Genomic DNA, 22,191 nt, shown 5'->3' on the forward strand with positions numbered 1-22,191 from the left:
ACAACTTTCTTAATAGCAGTATTTGAGATGGTAAGATTATTTTTCTTTGATATTAATTTGCTTGTGTTTATATTTAAAGCTTGATAATGATTATTTGCCTGTTTTTGTGTCCTGGGATCATTTAATAAAATTTGTGTTTCTGCAAATCTAAAAGTATAGAAAAGGGGAATCCCTTAGAGAGTTTGAACCTATGAAATGAAAACCTCTCACACTTGACGGGATGAGGTGATCTCTGAATGCTATCAAAGAAACCAAGAGTCCAGTGAAAGATGACTGCACTCACCTTGATACCCTGAGGACCAGGACTTCCTCTAGGACCTGGCATGCCTGGTGGTCCTGCAAGACCCCGTGCTCCTGTAATCCCTGCAATTCCAAGTGGACCTGGAGCTCCCTGTTGTGACAGATAATGAAGACTCAGTTCATCTTTATGTGACTATGCTTTCTTCTATTGAATTTATGATGGAGAGCAAAATAGTACTGTCAATTAATAGAGCAATGAAGCCACTCACCGGAGGTCCCTGGGCGCCAGGTGGTCCCTTCTCTCCTGGTTGGCCAGCATCACCTTTTGGTCCAGCCACTCCAGGGTTGCCAGGAGAACCACTGTTACCTGCAGGACCTGGGGGTCCATCTTTGCCTGGAGCACCACTGGCGCCTGGTGGCCCTGGGTTACCCTACACAAAATTGTTGGAAATTTAAATATGAAAATTTAAGTATTAATGAAAAAATGAATTTTTCTTTCCTTTTTTTTAAAACCTTTTTTCAAGTAATTTTGTATGGGACTCAATAGAAAGTAGCAATATGTGTTTCTTGTCCTATAGCTATACGAATGCTCTTTCTGAAGTACATAATGAAAAAAGAAGTTATAAAAAACTTACATTATTGCCAGGAGGACCAGGAAGACCACGTGCACCAGGAAAGCCAGCAGCACCCTGTGAAATAATAGTATATATGTTTTTTTTTAAAATTTCAAAAGTAGAACAAGTAATGATTCACTGGAAACAAATATAAAGTATAAGAAATGTGATGGTATCAACATTCTACCTTGAAGTCACATATGGTTAGCTTTATCTCCTTGGAATTTACTTATTACTCATCAATAAGTGATAATAATTTCTATGTTCACTTTATGGCGCTAATGTCTTTCAAGCAGTTTTTTATATCAGTCAATGCTTTTCAATAATAGTCAAGAGGATCAATACTTACAGGACCACCAGGACTGCCACGCTCACCCTTTACACCTTGGGGACCAGGAGGACCCTGTATGAATGGAGGGAGAAAAGGGTTATTTAGTATAGCACCAAAAAAAAAAAAAAAAAAAAAAAAGAATTTGAGAGAAGTATTTAATCTTCAATAACCAGTAAACTTATAAAGATTAAAATAACGTGAATGTTGTCCTATCTAGACTGCTGGAGCCAAGATTCAAATTTAGAATTATATGCCTATGAAAATTATGGCATGCTGCGTCAAACTGAAGTATCAAATTCCTGATAAACCTGTGTTTTCCCTTAAGGACTTAGAGAGTACTTACTGCAGGCCCTGCACCTCCAGGGGGCCCTGCAATTCCAGGAGGGCCTCCTTCACCTTTCTCACCAGGGGCGCCTCTTTCTCCTTTAGCACCAGGCTCACCATTCTGTCCCTGAAAGCAGAAACAAAGGCCCGTTGGCTGACATCCTTAACAACACACTTGGTGTATCCTTATTTCTTTTCAGAATATAGCATTCTTCAGATGAAAGAAGTTGAAATAAAATAAGAATAGCGAGCTCTCAGAATCCATTCCAAAGTAAAGGCAATCAAAATATCCTCATGATAGAAAAAATTTATTAAGAAAGCCTGAGGTGTACATAATTTGCCATTAGAAAGAAAGCCTTTCCAAGGATTTATGCGTTTGAAAATAATTCCTTTGATAAAAACTAAATTTAGAGAACATTTTAATTAACATCATCTGATAATGGAAGAACTTTAACGACCTTGGACACTTTTAAATCTATGATGTTGCTTTAGCCTCATTACCCAGACATAAATGCAGGACAGGTGTTTTTATTTCCATTTTTAATAGAATGAGAATATATAGGCTGGGTTGTGGCTCAGTGGTAGAGTGCTCGCCTAGCATGCACAAGGCACTGGGTTTGATCCTCAGCACCACATAAATGTAAAAATAAAGATATTGTATCCACCTAAAGCTTAAGAATAAATATTTTTTTTTAAAAGAGTGAGAATATATGTAAAGAAACATAGAGGTAAAATAACTTCTCAGGGAATAAGTGGCCCAAGAAAGACTAGAACCCCAAAGTTGAGTTATACTTCTATTTTTCAGCTGTGTGATATACTTGTTTAAACATGCATACTTACAGGAGCACCAGGGAAGCCAGCAGGGCCCGGAGGTCCATGCTCACCTCTCTCACCCTGCAGAGGAAAATATCCTCATTAGTCATAGCGAAGACCTTTTCCCCCAGGCAGTGCTTATTGTCCCCTGTGTCACCTTATTTTTCTTTTAAACAGGAAATGTGCAAAGATAACACACAGAGTTTAACTTCTGATGTCTTTACCACTTCTCAGCAAAATTCAGAGCAGACAACACCACAGCTATTGACTCTGTCTGCCTCTGACCATGGTTATTATTTTCAAGAAAACACAAACTTTTAAAATGTTGAAATATTTAGCACATTTAATTATCTAACTTTCAGAAATCTAAGCATTTAAAAATCTAAGCATTTAAAAAATATGGTAAAATGGTTTATTGAAAAATCAGTTAATTAAAAAAGTCTATTAGATATCTATCTTGAGTCTTAACCCTGGAGGTAGAGAATTTTTAACCTAGAAAGACTGTCAGGTAAAGGTTCTGTAGGTTTAAGAAACTCATTTACAAGTGTATATTACTTGTGCAATTTTAATTCTTCCAGAGTTATTCAGGCAAGAAAGCATGGCTTACAAATGTCTCTTGTGGATTTTGTCATGTGTTCCTAAATATAGAACTCCAAATTGAGGCTCAGGGTATCTGGGACAGAATTATTAAAAAAAAAAAAAAGTGGGGGGGCAGTGGGGAGGCAGAACAAGTAGCTGTGTCCTGTGTGAGGTATGAAAATAGGTTGAAATGTCTTTAACACTTACAGGGCCACCTCGAGGTCCAGCTATACCTGGAAGTCCAGGGGCACCACCTTCACCCTAAGAAGAGAATAAACAAATATTGTCTCCATCATGCATCCAAAAGTCTAAGTCATTTTATTCTTGTTAACAAACAGTTTTATGTGCTACCTTATCTCCAGGCTGACCAGCGGGGCCAGGGGGACCAATAGGACCAGTAGGACCCTGAGGAAAATAAAAATGTACTTTTAAATTTTGAAGATAAAACACTTCATTTTCTCCATATTATTCAAAGAGAATGTTTACAACTTTTCATCAAATAAACTAGATAATATGATTTCATTTATGGTTTGAATGTTATGCTAATTACTGTGTGTAGTGATTAAAAAGTTTAGTAAATAGCAGATTCTCTGAGGATGATCCTAAGAAAACAATAGGATTCAGCCGCAGTTTATTGATTCATTCATCATTTTTATCTCTATTGTAGAAGATAAATAGGATGTGATGAGAGATCTTAGCATAATGTCTTTTTAAAATTACATTCCTTTAATTCAACTGCTTGGTCATTTAAAATGTTTACTCAAAGTACCATCACTCACATTACATTTTGAAACTTACAAATATTAGTTTTATCCATATATCTATATCCATTTATACATAAATGATTAGGCATTTAAAAATAATTGAATGATGGCTTATCTATCTAGTCTGTCAAAAGTGAAGTATACATGAATTTCTTTAAGACGATTTCAGTAAATATGTCTATGAAATAACTTAGGTTTATTTGAGCCAGTCTAATCTAGATGTTTGTAAATGTGAATAGGATTTTTATAATTTCTTGTATGTTTTTAACTTTTATTTTGAAATGGCCACAGATTTGCAGAAGGATACAAAGAAATGGATAAGAAGTTCTGTCCACCAATATTCATATCTTACAGAACTACAGTAAGATATTAAACCAAGAAACTGACATTGGTGCAGTCCATCTAGATTTCAGCAGTTACTTATGCAGTCCTGTGTGTGCCATGTGTGTATGGCTCTGTACAATTGTATCATGTGCTGCCTGCCATGACTACCCCAAGACACTATGTCATCAGTGTACCACCTTCTTGTGCCACCTCTTTAGACCATATCCACCTCCTCTCGTTCCTAAATCCTTACAACAATTAACATGATCCATAACTCTTTAATTATGTTATTCTGTGACTATTAAGCAAGAATGAGAACATGCACTTTGTATCCCTTTGAAGTTGACTTTTCTTCAGTCAGTGATGTCTTTGAGGTTTGTATAAGTTGTGCATATCAATATTTCATTCCACTTACTGCCAGTAGTATTCCATGATATGAATGTACCATGGAATTATAATGTTATTTAAAATAAAAAAGTTTTTTTAATAGCAATATTGATTATTTTGGATTTTAGGTCTCATGATGACATTAATTTTAGACCTTTATCATAGTTTCGAGGGTTTTCATTTTTAGGTCATCAAAGAATTATCAGGTAGTGATAGATGCAAACTAGTAACTTACATAACCAAGTCATTTGGGTTCTTTTAATTCTCAGAAAAAGGACAAAGTATAGTTCTAAATTTATTATGAGGAACTGAACTAAGGGACTGTCCCATACCACACATGAATAAGGCCTGTTAATCCCAAATGTGAATGCTCACCCTTGGACCATCTTTTCCTGGAGCACCATCAGCACCAGCACTACCTGGTTCACCCTGTCAAATAAAACCAATTGTCATCAGATTGTAAGTATTCTCAGTGAGAATCTAGAAAGAGGAGCAACGCTCAGGATTTGCTGTGATTAGGCATTCTGATCCATCTCAAATTTTACTTAGTATAGAATGATAACATTAATTTTGAAAACAGACTATTTCTACTATATGGCTTTCGTTTAACCTACAGTATCGGTTTCATTACATAATTAAGAGAAAAATGTGTCAGTACCTTTTCACCTTTTGGGCCAGGACCTCCAGGACCTCCTCTTTCTCCAGGCATCCCTTGCAGACCAGGAGAACCAGCAGTACCAGGTGGCCCAGGGGGACCAGCAGGACCCTGAAATTATGGGAGAACAGTAAATGGAAAGAAAGAAATGAAATGTGTTTTCTAAAATATAGGGGAACTGAATTCTGTGGCATTACCTTTCCTCCTTCGGGGCCAGGGGGACCAGCTCCACCTCTAAGACCTGGGGTCCCTGCCAACCCAGGAGGCCCACGTTCCCCAGGGGCACCAGCATCACCCTGTCATAGGAAAATGCAAATATTCAAGTTAGAAAATCCAGTGCTAAAAACAAAACAAAGGCAACTTAGATTATATAATTTTGATACAGGCCACTAGGTTCTTAAGATATTTTTGAGCACTTTGGAAATTTTTATATTTGTAAAAAATATTTATCAGCTGTATAGAAACTGAAAACTTAAACAGACTAAACAAGGAAAGTCAGATTCTTGGTCTGCTTAAGTATTAGTTTTCTTTGAAAAATCTATTATTTTATTCGCTTGGTAAATTTTGAAGTCGTTCTACAAATACAGTTTTCCTATAGAGAATTAATGCAGTATTTGCCTTTTGAGATTTCAAGCCCATGGCTGATTCTATACTGTTTATTATTACTGTCAGAGAATTGGATTTTCTAGATGAAGCAAATTTAATGTATTGGAAATGTCTTGAGCTTCCCTAAATGGACTTACCAAACATTTGAAATGTTGATTTTCTAAAGAAGTGCTAGTTTGGCTTAACATTTTTTTTTTTTTTTTTTTTTTAGAGAGAGAGAAATTTTTTAATATTTATTTATTTTTTTTAAGTTTTCAGCGGACACACATCTTTGTATGTGGTATTGAGGATCGAACCTGGGCCGCACGCATGACAGGCGAGCGCGCTACCGCTTGAGCCACATCTCCTGGCTTAACATTCTTAAAATGCATTACAAATAAATTGCTGTATAATGAGGAAAAAGAGAGAAACCGATATATTACCTTTCCTCCGGGAGCTCCAGGAGAACCAGCTTCTCCCTTTGGACCCTAGGAAGTGGGTATTACATGATTAAGTCCATATCAAAATGCATTATGTAAATATAAGCAGTAAATATATACACCTTGTTTGTTCATCTTGTAAAATTTTTTAAATCTTGAAGTTTTGTACTCTTTATTTAGTTCCTTTATTTTATAGTAAAATTCAAACATTCCAGGTGATTTTTAAATTATCACTTTTGTTTTGATAATGAATATTTCAAAACTAAATATCACAATTTATATGCTGTAGCATGAAAAAGTGAAAAAGTTAATAATTGATGAATGATTACTATTTATTATACGTTTCTAAACATAAAATGGCACTTACTGGTTCACCAGGTTTTCCATTTTCTCCTGGAGGACCACCAGTTCCAGGTAAGCCCTACAGAGAGACATATTTGTATTATGTGATCACTTCAAACTGTGCTTTCCATATAAACATATTTCTTCAAGGTATTCAAAGAAGTTTTCATAGTATTTCTAGAGATATACAGTTTGTGCTACTCAAAATCCAATGACAAAGATGAGATAATAATATCTTCCATGCCTGTGCTAATCTCTTTCCTATTGCTATATATAAAAATGAGTTGATAAAAATGGCAAGACAAATTTAGTTACATGGATTTATATTATAATGAAAAATAAATGTGAACACACAGAGCTATGAGTTTAATTCTTTCTTAGTAACTTAATGTGTACATTCTGAAATAGGTATTGAAGACATGTCAACCTCTTAACATTGACAGGCATTTTAGGACTGAAGACAAACTTATCAACTAAACTTTGGATAAATTCTAATCTATTAGGTTCACAAAAAAATTCAAACAGCCAATTCACTCAACAAAATAATTATAAAAGCAAATTATAGGATTGTCTGGTAAAAGCAAGTACCAGTGATGTCTAAAGAAGAAGATCTTACTTGTAATCCTTGGGGACCAGGAGGTCCTGAGTCTCCCTTGTCACCAGATGGCCCCTATGTAGAAAAATATAATGAAACACTCCATTACAAAAGGCCATTTCATCTTAGTCTACGCTTGACATTTTGGCAGGCTTTTAATTTAATTTAAAATAAAAGGGTGTGAAGAGGGGAAGTCTGGGCTGTGAGAGCAATCCAACGAAGACTATTACCGTACATACTATTGCAAGCTTTTAACTAGATAACTAAACAAATTCACAATTTCTTTGGTAAATTACAATGACACAGTGTCAGAGAGAGTCCAAAGTCTTCCCCCTACCCAAACTCCACCCCACTTCCATCTCTAATTTATGTGAGTCAACTTACAGTAGGTCCTGGGGGACCCTGAGGACCAGTTTCACCATTCTTTCCAGGGGGACCCTAAAGACAACAAATTAGAGGAGCACAGTTAATTAGATAACAAAGAGAAGTCCTAAGGGTGGACATGAATGCGTATATGAGAAGGCTAGAAATAAGTAGATGAAAGGTACCTACCGGAAGGCCAGGCCCTCCAGGGCCACCTCGTTCTCCATTCTTGCCAGGAGCACCCTAAAGAAAAAAAGGACCAATATTTGCCAATTTAAAGAAAGATCACAAATATCATAAATATGGTTACCTCCTATATTTTTTTTTACCTTGAACTTGGGTTTTATTTAACCATAAAACACATACATTTAACATTTAAATTATCCATTAATAGAAATAATACTTTAAGTCATTTATAATACTTTAAGTCATTTATTACACATACACACACAACCAATTATATATTTAGCTCCCTTCCTATATGCTGCAGTTATACTTTTCCATGTTTTAAGGAAAGGACTCAAATAAAAACAAAGGCTTCCTGTCATATAATTTTTGAATAAATTAATAAAGGAACTCACATCGTTTCCTTTAGGACCAGGGAAACCCATGACACCAGGCTGACCTCGGGGACCAGATGGCCCAGGAGGACCGGGGCGACCACTTTCTCCTTGTGTTCCCTGATGAAATAAACAATTATATTAATCAAAGTTTAATAAATACTTGATCAAAATATACAATATAGAGAGGTATCTATTCAAGGACAGTTTAAAGTCTACATTGTTTTTTGGGGGGCTTATAAAATGAGATATTTTTAAATTGTACATACGGGAGGTCCTGGTTTTCCATCATTGCCTGGTCCTCCTGGGCTTCCAGGCATACCCTAAATGAAAGAAATCAGTTGTCAAGTGATTTAAAATAAACTTTTTTAAAAATACAACACAACCTGTTTATACAATTCAGATATTTCAACTGACATACATGGCCTCATATTTGACACTTTCTTTTTTTTCTTTCTATAAAGCATCTAAGTGTTTTATTTTCTATTCTTTCTTAATCTGCCCTGGCCTTAATTTCCTTAAAAGAATTTTGTTTTATTTTGATTTGAGCTTTACAAAAATTCATTTATCTTGCCTTTCTCTTGACCAAGTTAAAATGTCACTCCAACAAATCCCTACCCTCATTCCTGGACTTCCCGGGGCACCATCTCGGCCAGGTTCTCCAGCTGCTCCTCTGGGACCTGCAGGGCCTGGACCACCACGTTCCCCAGCAGGACCCTAAATAGTGAAATAAATTAACAAACTTTTAGAAGAGCCTTAATTAGCCTAGACATGAACAATATTTAAATTGTAAGTATAGAACTTATTTGGCTAATATGTTGCTGACATCTTCGGAAAAGCAGTTATTTTAGCATGAATTACCATATTGAAAAAAAAAATTTTTTTAAACTATGATGAACATAACGTCCTTAAAACAAACAATATTTATTTGTCTTAACGATATACTTCCATACACTTAAAGTCAAGTATCTCTAAAGATATGAAATCATTTTTTATATTACTTTAGAGCTTTCAAAGGATTTTCAGGTATTTTATTTTATCTCATTTTTGCAATGGTGCTAAGTGAGTTCCAACTCACAGTTAAGTTAAAATATTCTGATTAAGTGACATTCTTTAATTACAAAGCCAGGAAAGTGGCTTTTGTATTCCAAATTTTACATTGGAATTTTTAAAATTCAATGTCTTTCAGAGATTTAGGTTTTCACTGGTGGGAAGCTATATAATGAAGAACTACTTATTTATAGTACTAGTACTAGACTTTAGGAAAATAAATACCCAAGTTATCTACCTTTTCTCCTGGAATGCCATTTGGTCCAGCAGGTCCTCGGAATCCAGGGGCACCCTGGAAATAATGAAAGTCAAAGATTTTTGTCATAGGGATTAAAACTTTTTCATAATTCCTGAGTGGCAATATAGATAGTGTCATGCTATAAAAGGCTTTAAACAATATTTAGGATTGAATATTCAACACCAGAAAAAAAGTGGCTGCCTCTTACAGATGACCAGTGGAAAACCCACCCTTTCTCCTGCAGCTCCTGGTATTCCATTTGCACCAGGTTCACCAGGTGATCCATCTTTGCCATCTTCACCCTTGGATCCTGGAATACCTGGGGAACCAGCTTCTCCCTAAAAAAATGATGCCAAAGTAAAAGATTGATGACTAAATTCAGTTGCAAAATTTTTACCTATTTACTTGCTAATTATGTGCTAGTTCTCCAAGAAATAACCAAATCTGTTGTGGTAGTACTTACACGTTCACCACGTGGTCCTGGCTCTCCTTTGGCACCATTCTTACCAGGTTCACCCTAAAGTGAAACAAAATCTAGATTGAGATACAGGAAGGAGTCATAACAAAATCATCATCAGTAACAAATGATTCAGTGTTTCATCAGGTGAAATCTATTCAACTGAATGGGGCAAAAAAACCTCATGATTATTATTTTTATTGTGAGAATTAAGCCACACCTTTTAGGCAACAGAGGGGAGGAAAAAAGGCCACTTACCGCACCACCTCGCTGTCCAGGAGCACCGTTAGCACCAGGTGGTCCTGGAGGACCCCGGGCTCCCATTAACCCAGGAGCTCCAGGAATGCCAGCAGGACCCTAAGAACAACCCAAGAACATAAATATTAGCCAAACATGAAGTTTCCCTTTTGAATATCTCACTTAATTATCACAAATGTAATCTGTATGTGTATGAGTTGCTAGTGAATTATGTGTATGTTGGGGTGAGGAAACTTACCATTTCACCTTTACCACCAGGACTCCCAGCATTCCCAGGAGGGCCCTAGAGGACACACAAATGAAGCATATTAATAATAATGAAAATAGTTCATATATAGTTAGAGTTGTTCATTTATTTTTAAAATATACTTATCAGCAGTCATTACACTTTGTAGAGATTAGGTGGTTCCCCAAAATATTTAAATAAATTAGAGATAATATATACTTTTTCTAAATTATTGAAAAAATACATAAGTAGGAGAAGTGTTTGGTTTTGTTATTTTTTAAATTTTTTTGATTGATTATTAGTTTAGGGCACATTCTTCGAAACGCCATATGATTATCCTACCCATTCCAACCTATTGTGGGTTATATAAACTTGAAATTTATGCATTCTAGAGTAGTTCAAACCTCAAAACTACCATTTTAACTACTAATCCGATCAGTATTTATCACAGTAGAATCATTGCAGAGTATTCAGCAACTTTTTTCTAATTGCTGGCAACATTGAAAGATATGCCTCTGCAAGTAGTGTAGCAGCATTCTTCCTCGCAGTGACCATATTCACTACTTACAGGAGGACCTTGAGCACCAGCATGTCCCTGAGGTCCGGGTTCTCCTCTTTGTCCAGGGGCGCCATTTGAACCAGGGGATCCTGCAGGTCCAACTTCACCCTAAGAGATAAAACCCTAAGTAGTCAATTTTGTTTGCCACTCCTAATTGCTTAGTTCACACTTTGACCCTGTTTAAAACCATCATCCAAAAGCTGTAGTACTATGTCTACATACTGTAGTTAAAGAAAAAATTCATTAACCACAAAGGCAGAGAAAAAGGGTAAATATGTGACTGTGTTTTGTTTCCCTGAAAGATGATGGGACAAGGCAAAAGGAACTGGAAGAGGTATCGGGATAGCTGAATGCTATGGGTAACGCTTTTCTTATAGTCATGAATAGAGCTTTAAAATTCTACATAGACAAAAGCGATCCATTTGACTAATTAAATCATTTGCAAGAAGCAATTTAATGTTTTTTGTTGTCTCGAAGATATTTTCATGTTCTTCTATAGAAATACATGCTTACCTTAGCACCAGGGGATCCAGGGAATCCTGCAGTTCCTGGGGGACCAGGAGGGCCCTGAAAAAAAGTAAATAAAATTTCAAGAGCTCTTAATCAAACAAATGAAACCTAATACTCCAAGTAAGTAATAAGTGAGCACATATAAAATACAGAAGACACTTATGTAAATAAAAGCAGTATTCATTATTGATGGAGAAATGTTATGTAGAGAAACATGGCACAATAAGAAGAGTGGAAATCTGAAGAGTTAGGAAATCTGGATTTCTCCCCACTTTTGCCATAAGTTCTGTGACTTTCTGTAGGTTAATTAGGCTTGGTGTTAATTGAGCTTTGGTGCTCTCATTTACAAAATGAAGGTAATATTGTTATGCATTTTTGTAGGGCTCTTTCAAATGTCATCTCCCATATTGAATATTAGCCAACATTGTAAGGACCATATAGATGTTAGCAATTCAGTAAGTATAACAGACGTGTCAGAACCTAGATTTTGTTTATGAGCTCAGTGTCAGTTTGAATCAGATGATTATATATCTAATGTTGAGTATAGGGTCTACCAAAAAATTGATTAACTACATTATAAAAATAGGCAATTAGAATTGAATATATGAATTATTTTATATATATATTAATTATGAAATATTCTACAGTTCAGAATATATGGTTACCCTCGAACAAATCAGGCTTATGCACAGTTACTTACTGGTTGACCGTCGCTACCTCGAGCACCATCATTACCTCGAGCCCCCTAAAGAGAAAAGTTCAAGTCAAATATATTCTTAATTATGAAAAACTGATGACAAATAACATTTGATTTAAGTTCAAGTTCAAGAGAGTTGAGATTTCCTCAAGTATATTAAAATCTACTTACTAATTATATATTTTTATGGTCAAGTTGCTACAATTCTGATATGTATAGCATTGATCAAATGTAGAAGGATTAGATTCTGTGTTTTCAGAACTGAATTCATATATAATGGTCTCATGACATAGGCTAAGTCATCTTGAAAAGAAATACTATCAATAGATAAAATAGTTGTCAAAATCTTACTCACTTTCATGTAATTATAGCCAGAAATTTACTTGGTTTGACTTTGATATAGTCTTCCAGAAAAGATATTTTTCTGAAGATTTTCACAGTGTGACTACCTGAGACTCTTATCTGTCATTCTGGTATATAACTGGGCTGTGCTTTTAGGGATACTCACTGCAGCTCCAGGAAGTCCTGGCCGTCCTCTTTCACCAGGAGCCCCTCTTGGACCCTGCAGAGTGAAATTGAAAATACGATCTTACTTTAAAGTTGACATGCGTAACAACAGTTGGGAGGGAGAAAAGCAAATTTAGGGTTAGGTGGAGGTTGATAGTAATCATGAGAATTTTATTATGAAACATAATTACCATGGGTCCAGGAGCTCCATTTTCACCTGGAAGACCGTTTTCACCCTAGAGGCACATAAAATATGTCAACATTTTATACAACAGAAAGAGGACCTTTTATTTAAAGAAAAATATGGTATGGAAAATATAATGAACCTAAGAAAAAGAAGTATCTTAATGGTATCAAATGTTTGTTAGCATTTTATTTTATTAATAATCTCAGTTTCTGCATTTTAAAAGCACAAAGACTAAACATAAGTAATTAATGAGTTACACTGCAATGTTCAACCATTTTAATCTAGACCTTTCAAGCTCTGTTTCATGGAAACTTTAATAGAGTATCTCAAATAGTCACTATTATTCAGCTCCTAACATGTAAAATTCTGATAAATTTCAGAAAAAAAAATTTTAAAGCTCCACAATATAATTGCTTTAAAATTTAAATTGATTTACTTATAAAAATAGGATTTGATCAGATGAAAATGATCACATGGAAATACAGTTTACCTTTAATCCAGGAGCACCTGTTTCACCCTTTTCTCCATTTCGTCCATCAAAGCCCTATGAAATATATAAAAATAAGCATATTAAACTTATTTGCAATCCAGAATGATTGATAAACTTTACATTAAATTTGTATTATTAGCTTTTACTACATAGCACTCTTTACAACATTAATTTAAATAATATAAAATTTTAAATGGGTTGAAGATATTTGATTTTACAGCAAAAAAAAAAAAAAAAAAAACTAGAAAGTACCATTTAATCTGATTTTAGAATGTTGACTTTACTATAGACTGAAACACTAGTGTTGATTTTATTCCCATTAGTTCATAGAATTTTAGACTTGGTTGAATCTATCTAATGCATTCATAGGATAAAGGCCCAATTCAATTTATATTGACTAAATAATAATATATCTTCAATTTTTATGACAGTTATAGTAAGAAAAGTAAATTATTCTTAACCAAGCCTTTCCATACACTTCCAATCAACTCAATCATTTGCATAAAATTCTTAGTTTGATTAACAAATAGTTTGTTAGTATTTTACAAACATCAAATCACCTAATTGTCAGAATCAACTACTTTTGGTAAAAAAATGAATTGTCCACTAAAATTGGTTAGGCAAGTAAGTAAACACAACCAAATGGAGCACCCCATAGGTAATATAGAAATTCTACTTACTCTGTGTCCTTTCATACCAGGGAATCCAGGCATGCCAGCCGGGCCTTTCACACCCTAGAAGTAGCACATGAGAAAAAATATCAACAAACCTTCAAATAGACTCAGCTAAGTAGCAAAATGCTTTCTATTTTTTATTAATTCAAGTTAGCCATGTAATAATTTTCAAGCTAAGCTAATTATGATTAATTTATCAGACTTACGGGAGGTCCAGGCAATCCTCGCTCTCCGGGTCGTCCGGGTCTTCCTGACTCTCCCTAGATGGAGAAATAGAGTACATGAGAGTCCTGTATGAGAAAATACACTGTAAACAACAAGTGGTCTGATTAATTTGCATGAAGAACTCACTAAAACTCACAGAGTTGTTTATTAGTAGAAGGATTGAGGAGGACTTCTCCTATTCTGATATAAACTTATAAAGAGTTGATGCAGGTGCCTCTCATCACTGAGATATGCCCCTGCCTCAACCTAGTGAGAAGAATTTATCATTGGAAATTAGAAGAAAGAATGGCAGAGTATTAAGGAATCGATGAATCTTAAAGCTAATAAAATACTGTCATCAATTTTTTTTCATGACAAGAGGCACACATAAGAAAATCACACCTCCTTCATTTAAATGATATATTCACTGGATGGGTCTTCTTTATAGTTAGGAAGTACATTTGGAGTTCTATTAGTTTAGAATTCAACAAATGGTATGTATAGATATGTAAATATAGTATAAATTCTCAATCCCTTATGAGCTAAAATGTTGTTAAGACATAAATTTTTTAAATAATGTTATTCCCTCTGAGATTCTGCTATATGGCATATGCTGTTTAGAACACTCCAAATAGAATTTTGCTGTATCCTCATCCAGTCCTTAAAAACTTACATCTTTTCCAGCAGGACCAGATGGACCTATAGCACCAGGAGGTCCTGGAGGGCCCTAAAATAAGAAAATAAAAAACATATTTATAAACTTTTCTGTTACAGTTTATTATAACCCATTATGTGCCTCCTAGAAGGGACTACCATTTTGAAAATCCTTTCAATGATTCTCATCATGAAACTTATACTTACTGAGCTAGTATTATACATCTATTCTATACAATTTTTTACTTTTAATTAAATTTATTTTAATGAAAATTAAGTCCCCTGTATCTATATTTTATGCTATGTGCATGTATTTGTATATTCAAATGTTCTTTTACATTTGTTGAGATAATGAATATATCTAAATATGCAGATATTTATAAATATTTTGAAATATTAAGATAGCTCCACTTCTTGTTTATTTACATACTATATCCTCTGGAAGACTCTTTATGCTAATTCCTATTATATAAATATGTATATGTACATGCATACCAATAGAGTAGATATATAGGTGAACTGAGTCGTTACAAGAAATGAAATCTCTATTTAAGAGATTTACTCTATGAAGTGAACAATTTTGATAATTAACCAAAGAATCCCTAAAATTTTTGAAACCAATTCAAATACCATAAAAATGTTATTTATTGTGTAAAACTTAAACATAAATGTAATCTTTACTCTATAGAGATCTAAGGCTATTTTAGAAAAAGAAGAGACTTTCCCTATAGAAATTGGTTGTCTACCTTGTGTTGTCAATTAATTAAATATAGCTTTAGTTGTTACTTACTGCAGGACCAGCTTGCCCTGGTTCACCGGGGGGACCTTGGTATCCTGGCGAACCCTGGTGAATAATTAATAAGTAAATATTTTTAAAGTAACAAAATCTTCATATTAGCCATTTGCATTTTGAAGATAGTAGGAAATCTGGATTTGTGAATGCAGTCAACATGTTTATTCCAGTTTATAAGTACTAAAACCAAACTTTTATTTTCAGACTAGAATATAAAGATAATATATTCCATTCCATTCATATCATTCCATTGAAACTGAATTGTTTTAAACTCAAAGTCATATTATAGACAATAAAACATGTGATTTAATTTTACCAAGTTTTTAATAGCTAGTAACTATTTGTGTAAAGGAATTAAATCTGGAATTCTATCACTTAAAAAAATAGTCAGTTTATTGGTTGAAACTTCCTATAATTGGGATTGTGCATGCTAAAATAACTAAATGATAGCAGGTTCTACATTAATTTGTACATCCATGAAGCAGAAATCCCCAGTGCCATACTTACAGGGGAACCAGGATGACCAGATGTACCAGGGGGGCCAGGAGGGCCTGGAGGACCCTGGAATATAAATTTGAATGTAAATATAAAGCAAATTAGTATGAAATACACTGTACGTGTTCTTCAGAGATATGACTATTTAGATAGAATGCTGGTATTTTTTTTAAATGCAAACAACTGTATCTCATTATATGTTAACTCTTCACTGAGATAGATACATTTATGAGATATTCAATGAAGATCTTAAAAAGAAAACATTACTGCAGATGAAATTATCCCAGAACCCATAAAATTATTAATAAATCTTATAAAATGTTAAATTTTATCTTTAAAGAAGGGAATTCAAAAGCTAGAAAAATGAGTACAAAAAGCTATGAGAATCCCTGCAGTGTTTGATTGACACTGCATCAGTGAGGATGCAATTTCTTATCTAGTAGCCAAACTCAGTGTGGGAAAATATTTATCTGCATACTATAAGTCCTATGATCTGAGTTTCTAAAATAATAATGTAAATCAACCTCAAACCTCATAAGTATCTATTGGTATAGATATCACAGAGTTGCATTGATATGGAGATTTAGATGTGCATATGAGAATCATCACACATGGTAAAATAATAATTTGTAAAATTACAACAAATGGATTATCATCATTCAGAAATAAAAGCTAAACTAAAAAACCGGTTCTGTAGTATGCTGTTTCTAAATAATGATAATAAATTTATAAAACAACAGTTTTCAATTAAGATTTTTCTTGTAATCATTTTTCTGGAGTGTCCATAAGTGGTAATTTTATTTTATTTAATAGCCCAATTAAAATAATAGGATTCATAATGCAAATTTAGCTAAGATGCAATGTCACATAAATTCTCCTTGTGGCTTTGAAAAATACAAAAAAAAAAAAAAGTCACAGCCCTTAAAACTTTACAGATCTGTAAAAAAATTTTTTTGCAACTTACTTTCTACCCACTAAAAGGGCCTTTTTTAAAAAAGGCCATTTGGATCAGTAAAAAGTTTGTGTTCTCTTGTTTTGGAAGTCATGATATGAGGTCCAGTGATTTGGACAGCAGTCCTCTACAATCCCAGAGAATTCAGTGCCATATTCCATTTACTCTCCTGTGGTAGATACTTGCAATGATAATCATAACCTTCTCTATTACTGATCCTCCTGAAAGGCTATTCTAAACAAAGGTCATTTTTGTGGGTTACCATGTATGTTATGGGTGCCCAGGTTTCAAAGCTTTTTGCTGTTTTCTTCTATTAAAACTCTAAGTCATTTACTTGGAGGAAGTCCTTCAGGTACACATACATAATTATTATTTAAGGTAGAGTATAAAGAATCAATGAATTCTAGAAACATTTCTATTTGATTTTGAGAATTGGAGGCAAGGCAGACTGAGATATTGAACAGTAGTTACTTGGACTATTATCTAGAAAGTAATCTTTAATGAATGAAAGATATAAAAATAAGACTGAAAATTTGGGTGAGAAAGATGAAAAGTGGAAGCAAAATGTGACAACATTTGATGAAAAATTAGAAAATGTGTGAGCCCCAAGCATGAAGCATATAAGCAGGTGAACCCCCTACCCATTCAGGTGGTCATATAGAAAGTGGAATTACAGGCCTGGCAGGAAAAGATATGAGGAAAAACTGAGAGAAGAAACAAGATAATGTAACATCTTCTTTCACAACCTTAATATAGGATAAGCTATTTTGTAAAAGTTCACAAAAATACCAGATTTTTAGAATATTATTTGAAATTTAAGAAACTGGAAGGTTAAACAATACTCTAAAATGCTGAGACATATTTATACTTACAGCTGGACCAGGAAAGCCAGCTCCTGCTCCTAAACCTCCAGCCTTGACGTCATAAGAGTCATACTGGGGAGAATAGTTCTGCAGTGGAGATTAGAGAAACATGCTCACTTTAACAAATAGATCACAGTTATTTTCAAAAACACTTTGAAGAAATTCAGGCAACAGCTACTCTTCACTGGTAGAAGGCTTCTGCATGCCAACAGAGGTGGTATATACTAATTATCTTGTTTGTCCTGTTTCTCTATAACTTTAGATATTAGACATACTACAAAACACTTGCTTGTATAATGCATGAATATTTCAACTAAATTGTTAAATACAGATTCAATGTTAATGCCCAAATTTGATCTTAAATACTCTCATTCAAACCACTAAGCAATGTCTGTAGCATTGCGTAGAATCTTACACTTGAAGTTTAAAGAATCTTGGGATTATAAAATCCAAACTTCACATTTTGTACTGGAAACTGGTTAAGTCAAATTACTTTTCTAAACAGTTAATGAAACAAATAAAATTTATATCTCTAGATTTATGGTTAAATACGCCTAATAGTTGTATCCCAAATTAAGCATTGTTACAAGGGGAAAAAACTAATATTAGAAATGATCATATACTTATTGAATTTTTTGAAACTTATTTTAATTTTGTTCCAGGTCTAGAGATAGGTTCTATTTGGTTACCAGGATAAGAATAAGTTAGACAATATTATTTGCTTCTTGCTGAATTGCTTTTTGGAAAACTCTTTTTAAAACTCATAAAGATTTTCTAATTTTTCCTAAACTAGGTTCTGTTTTAAGGAGAATCTTTAGTCCTATAATTCATTACCTGACCACCAGGACATGGTTCACAGATTCCAGGGGAGCCAGGAGAACCAGGGGAACCTGGTTGCCCTGGGATACCAGGCTCACCATTTCTCCCAGGAATACCAGGAGGGCCCTAAAAAAATTAAGGATAAAAGTAATCAAAAGAGTGAAACATCCTGTGATTAAGAATCATTATCATATTTTTTGCTTCTCTGCTTTATGGCATTAGGAATCAGTGCAAGTGATAACTTTTCTAATGAATAAATGCCTTTTTATGCAAAATGTGTGAATAATTTGATTGTAATGTATAAAGACACTATATGAATTTTTGGCAATATGAATATTGACATGAGTGATTATGAATTTTTAGTTTGTGATTTGATCTCATTATTTAGATATGGAATACTAAAGAAAAATATCTGACTAATTAAAGTTCAAATCTGAAAAGGACATGGAAAGGACATGGAAAAGAATTATCATAACATGAATTTATTCCCCTGAAGAATGTTTACTTACTCGATCTCCTTTGGGGCCTTGACGTCCTTGACCAGGAGGAGGACGTGCAGTCTAGTAAATGGAAAAGATACAGATTTAACAAGACATAGAAAAAATTTTCCAAGAACTACATCACAATTTACATGTTTGTTTGTTAAACCATGTTAAATGCTTTAAATTGCCATTTACTTATAATACTGGAATGACTATTGGACAGACACAACTCAAATTTCTTTTGAAGCTCTTATGTATTTTAACCAGAATTCATGTATTTTAACCAGAATCTTGAAGATGAACAAAATTTTTTGGTACTCACAGGTATTGTACTCGGTGGGCAAATTGCACAACATTCTCCAAATGGGATTTCTGGGTTGGGGCAGTCTAAACCTTCGTCATCACATAGTATGTCATCGCAGAGAACAAATCCTGCGTCACAGACACATACTTGGCATGGTTCCGGCTTCCAGACATCTCGAGCTGCATAGGTCTGACCTAGATAGGTGCAGCCATCCTCTAAAGGTAGAGAGTAAATTACAGGGTACAATGTTATTTTTGTTATGCAGTCACGACTATTGACAACACCCAAAGCAGAGATAGTTTGGAACAAATGTATTCTCCCTTTCATTAGAAAATCATATCTTTCCTACATCATTTGCTAAGACTAGGAGAGATTACTTAAAACACCAAATCTGCTAATTAACATAAATTGACACAACAAAGGAAATTTTCCTTAAAATAGTCAATTTTAAAATAACAGAAATTTTAATTTCATTTATACTAAAATGAAAAAGATTATTGGGCTTCTTTTTAACATTTTCCATGGATATCTTTCAAGCATTTAAACATTTATTTATTCATTAATTGTTCAGTTGAAAATAAGCTTTCTATCCAAATTGCTATTCTTGGGTTTAACAGTAGATGGGAGCATTAAATTAAGAAGATGATTTTGTTACTAACTCAAAAGAACTTCTATATTTTATTAACTTAGTTGAGAAATTCATAGGAAAGATGAGTTAATCTTGGCAGTATAAAACTCTTTCAAAATTTCCTGAAAGATGTTCACAAAACTTATATGCACTGTATGTCACTGGTAGCTCTGTTTGTCATTAGTAGGTCGATATTATATGGCAATATGTTGTATACTCTATATGAATGTAAAGAAGTCTTCAATTCACAAAAAGGAAGTGGTGGTGGTGGTGATGGCAGAGGAGGGGAAGAGAGAGAGAAGAGAGGAAAGGAGGAGGAGTGGAAGAGAGGGAAAGAGAGATATGTTCTTACAATAAATATTGGCAAGGAATAAGTAGAAATAAAAGGGAAAAATATGAATCATGACCGTGTGTATTTGTGGCTTAAAATGGTAAAGAATTTGCCTCAACCAAAATTTTAGTCTCGATTCTTAATTATATGTAAGATCCTGGATTCAGTTGCTATTAACAATGAATCAGCTTAGAAACTGTCAAAATTAAACCTGGTCTCAATTCTTGAAGCATTATCTGTGGATTGTGGTTAAATACAAACTTTAATTCTTGAAGATTACTATGATAGTTTGCCAATAATTGAATAAATAATAATAAGTTTTAAAACATCTAAAAAAGCAGTTTTAAACAATATACTGCTGAGCACTTTCTCAGTTTTGTGAGACAGTGAAATTTTTATTTTCTTAAAGCCAAGGACATTAAATGTGGTCTGAAGAAGGCATGGTTCAGAGGAGGCATCTATTTTAAAACTACATGTTGTGTTGTTGCCTATTGACCAAAAGAGCTTTCAGTAGTCCTGAGATTTCACCGCTGACACTATACACAGTCCCAAAGATCACCTTTTCGAGTTCTTGTATCTTCGGCATCATCTGCCTTTTTGAAGTAATAATTTAGATTCATAAATACTTTGAGTCTAAAGGTTAAGCTAAAGGTTCACCAAAATGGAGGATCTCTGTATCTGCAAACTCTGTGGAGTATGAAATTGCTTCTATTTCTCATTTCCACACATTTGTGCAGAAACAAAGTTAGTCACAGTTAGATACACAGTTGTGAAACACCTGGAAAGTTCTTGGTCAATTCTAGAAGTTAAAAAACCCATTCTTATTTTGTGTTACAACTTCCCAGAGTGGGCTAGAGTTCATAAATGAAAAAACAACATGGTAGTTTTATTGAAATTTTAAATAGGAAGAAAGGATCTATTTAGAAAAGTTACTCCAATTCCTTCTTCATGTTTAAAACAGATACATGAGAACATGGGAAAGGTGTATCTAAACTTTTAAAGAAACATTTCTTTATTCTTAGTGATTGTAAAAGCTGAGTGCCAAGATGCTTATTACCACAATGGAAAGTAAGACTATTGGATGATATTGTGGAAAACATTTAAAAGAAGCCCAATAATCTTTTTCATTTTATGAACAATGATAACATAAGAGGGGCTAGGCATTCTATTCATTTATTTTCTATGCAGAACTGACATCTTTAAGAACTAAGTCCATTGGTTTTCAGAAAAAAAAATCTGAAAGTTTTAAGATAAAAGATTTAAAAGTACATCCTTCTTTGTATTGGTTTCCTTTTCTTAAAGTGGATGATTTTAAAACCTCTGCATCAACTGTATATAAAATGTTCCTTCAGATTATTTTCAGCTCAAGATTTTTCCAATGAAAACCGAATTTCATGCCACACCCAGACCCTTCAAATACTACTAGATTGTGCTTAGGATTCTTTCAGAAATATCTTGCTACATTTAATATAGTAAGTGGGTTATACAAAATAGCTATGGAATACCCATGGCATACTAAAGCCACATGAAGGTAACAGCTAAAGAGGTTTAAACAACTCATATTTTAAGTAGCTTCTCTTCCTTTGTTCTTAATTTGTCTTGAAGTCAGCATAAATCATATTTTATCTGATGTTTGCATCCTCCTGTGTTTATGTGTCATTGAGGGTGTTTTCATATTGGCAGAAATATAGCATATTCTGTTTGTTCTGAAAACTATTAAATAAAAGAGACAAATATTGACTAAAAATTTAAATGTATTTGTTATAATTAGGTTAAACACAAGTGTTATATAAATAAAAATTATTATTTTGCTTCTTGTTTCCAAATTTAAGCCTCAATATAAATATCATCTTAGAGTACTTTTACTGTTTTCTTCTTTTAACATATTTTCAAATTC

General features: G+C 33.8%; 1 protein-coding gene across 1 annotated transcript in view; it reads right to left on the reverse strand.

The window, feature by feature from the left end:
- The window catches only part of Col3a1 (collagen type III alpha 1 chain), a 38,066-nt gene that overhangs the window by 8,124 nt on the left and 7,751 nt on the right, over nt 1-22,191 (reverse strand). The window contains exons 2-40 of the mRNA XM_076866926.2: nt 19,354-19,550; nt 19,059-19,109; nt 18,565-18,675; nt 17,740-17,817; nt 15,928-15,981; nt 15,418-15,471; nt 14,647-14,700; nt 13,976-14,029; nt 13,776-13,829; nt 13,096-13,149; nt 12,610-12,654; nt 12,420-12,473; nt 11,915-11,959; nt 11,218-11,271; nt 10,714-10,812; nt 10,158-10,202; nt 9,920-10,018; nt 9,668-9,721; nt 9,435-9,542; nt 9,205-9,258; nt 8,535-8,633; nt 8,186-8,239; nt 7,938-8,036; nt 7,546-7,599; nt 7,378-7,431; nt 7,015-7,068; nt 6,424-6,477; nt 6,060-6,104; nt 5,229-5,327; nt 5,035-5,142; nt 4,752-4,805; nt 3,253-3,306; nt 3,109-3,162; nt 2,350-2,403; nt 1,529-1,636; nt 1,204-1,257; nt 876-929; nt 510-671; nt 284-391 (exon numbers count right to left, since the gene is read on the reverse strand). Of these exons, the coding sequence (XP_076723041.1) occupies nt 284-391; nt 510-671; nt 876-929; nt 1,204-1,257; nt 1,529-1,636; nt 2,350-2,403; nt 3,109-3,162; nt 3,253-3,306; nt 4,752-4,805; nt 5,035-5,142; nt 5,229-5,327; nt 6,060-6,104; nt 6,424-6,477; nt 7,015-7,068; nt 7,378-7,431; nt 7,546-7,599; nt 7,938-8,036; nt 8,186-8,239; nt 8,535-8,633; nt 9,205-9,258; nt 9,435-9,542; nt 9,668-9,721; nt 9,920-10,018; nt 10,158-10,202; nt 10,714-10,812; nt 11,218-11,271; nt 11,915-11,959; nt 12,420-12,473; nt 12,610-12,654; nt 13,096-13,149; nt 13,776-13,829; nt 13,976-14,029; nt 14,647-14,700; nt 15,418-15,471; nt 15,928-15,981; nt 17,740-17,817; nt 18,565-18,675; nt 19,059-19,109; nt 19,354-19,550 (2,840 nt within the window). The remainder of the gene's footprint in view (nt 1-283; nt 392-509; nt 672-875; nt 930-1,203; nt 1,258-1,528; nt 1,637-2,349; nt 2,404-3,108; nt 3,163-3,252; nt 3,307-4,751; nt 4,806-5,034; nt 5,143-5,228; nt 5,328-6,059; nt 6,105-6,423; nt 6,478-7,014; nt 7,069-7,377; nt 7,432-7,545; nt 7,600-7,937; nt 8,037-8,185; nt 8,240-8,534; nt 8,634-9,204; nt 9,259-9,434; nt 9,543-9,667; nt 9,722-9,919; nt 10,019-10,157; nt 10,203-10,713; nt 10,813-11,217; nt 11,272-11,914; nt 11,960-12,419; nt 12,474-12,609; nt 12,655-13,095; nt 13,150-13,775; nt 13,830-13,975; nt 14,030-14,646; nt 14,701-15,417; nt 15,472-15,927; nt 15,982-17,739; nt 17,818-18,564; nt 18,676-19,058; nt 19,110-19,353; nt 19,551-22,191) is intronic.

This window comes from Callospermophilus lateralis, chromosome 9 (genome assembly GCF_048772815.1).
Source record: "Callospermophilus lateralis isolate mCalLat2 chromosome 9, mCalLat2.hap1, whole genome shotgun sequence".
Classification (NCBI taxonomy): domain Eukaryota; kingdom Metazoa; phylum Chordata; class Mammalia; order Rodentia; family Sciuridae; genus Callospermophilus; species Callospermophilus lateralis.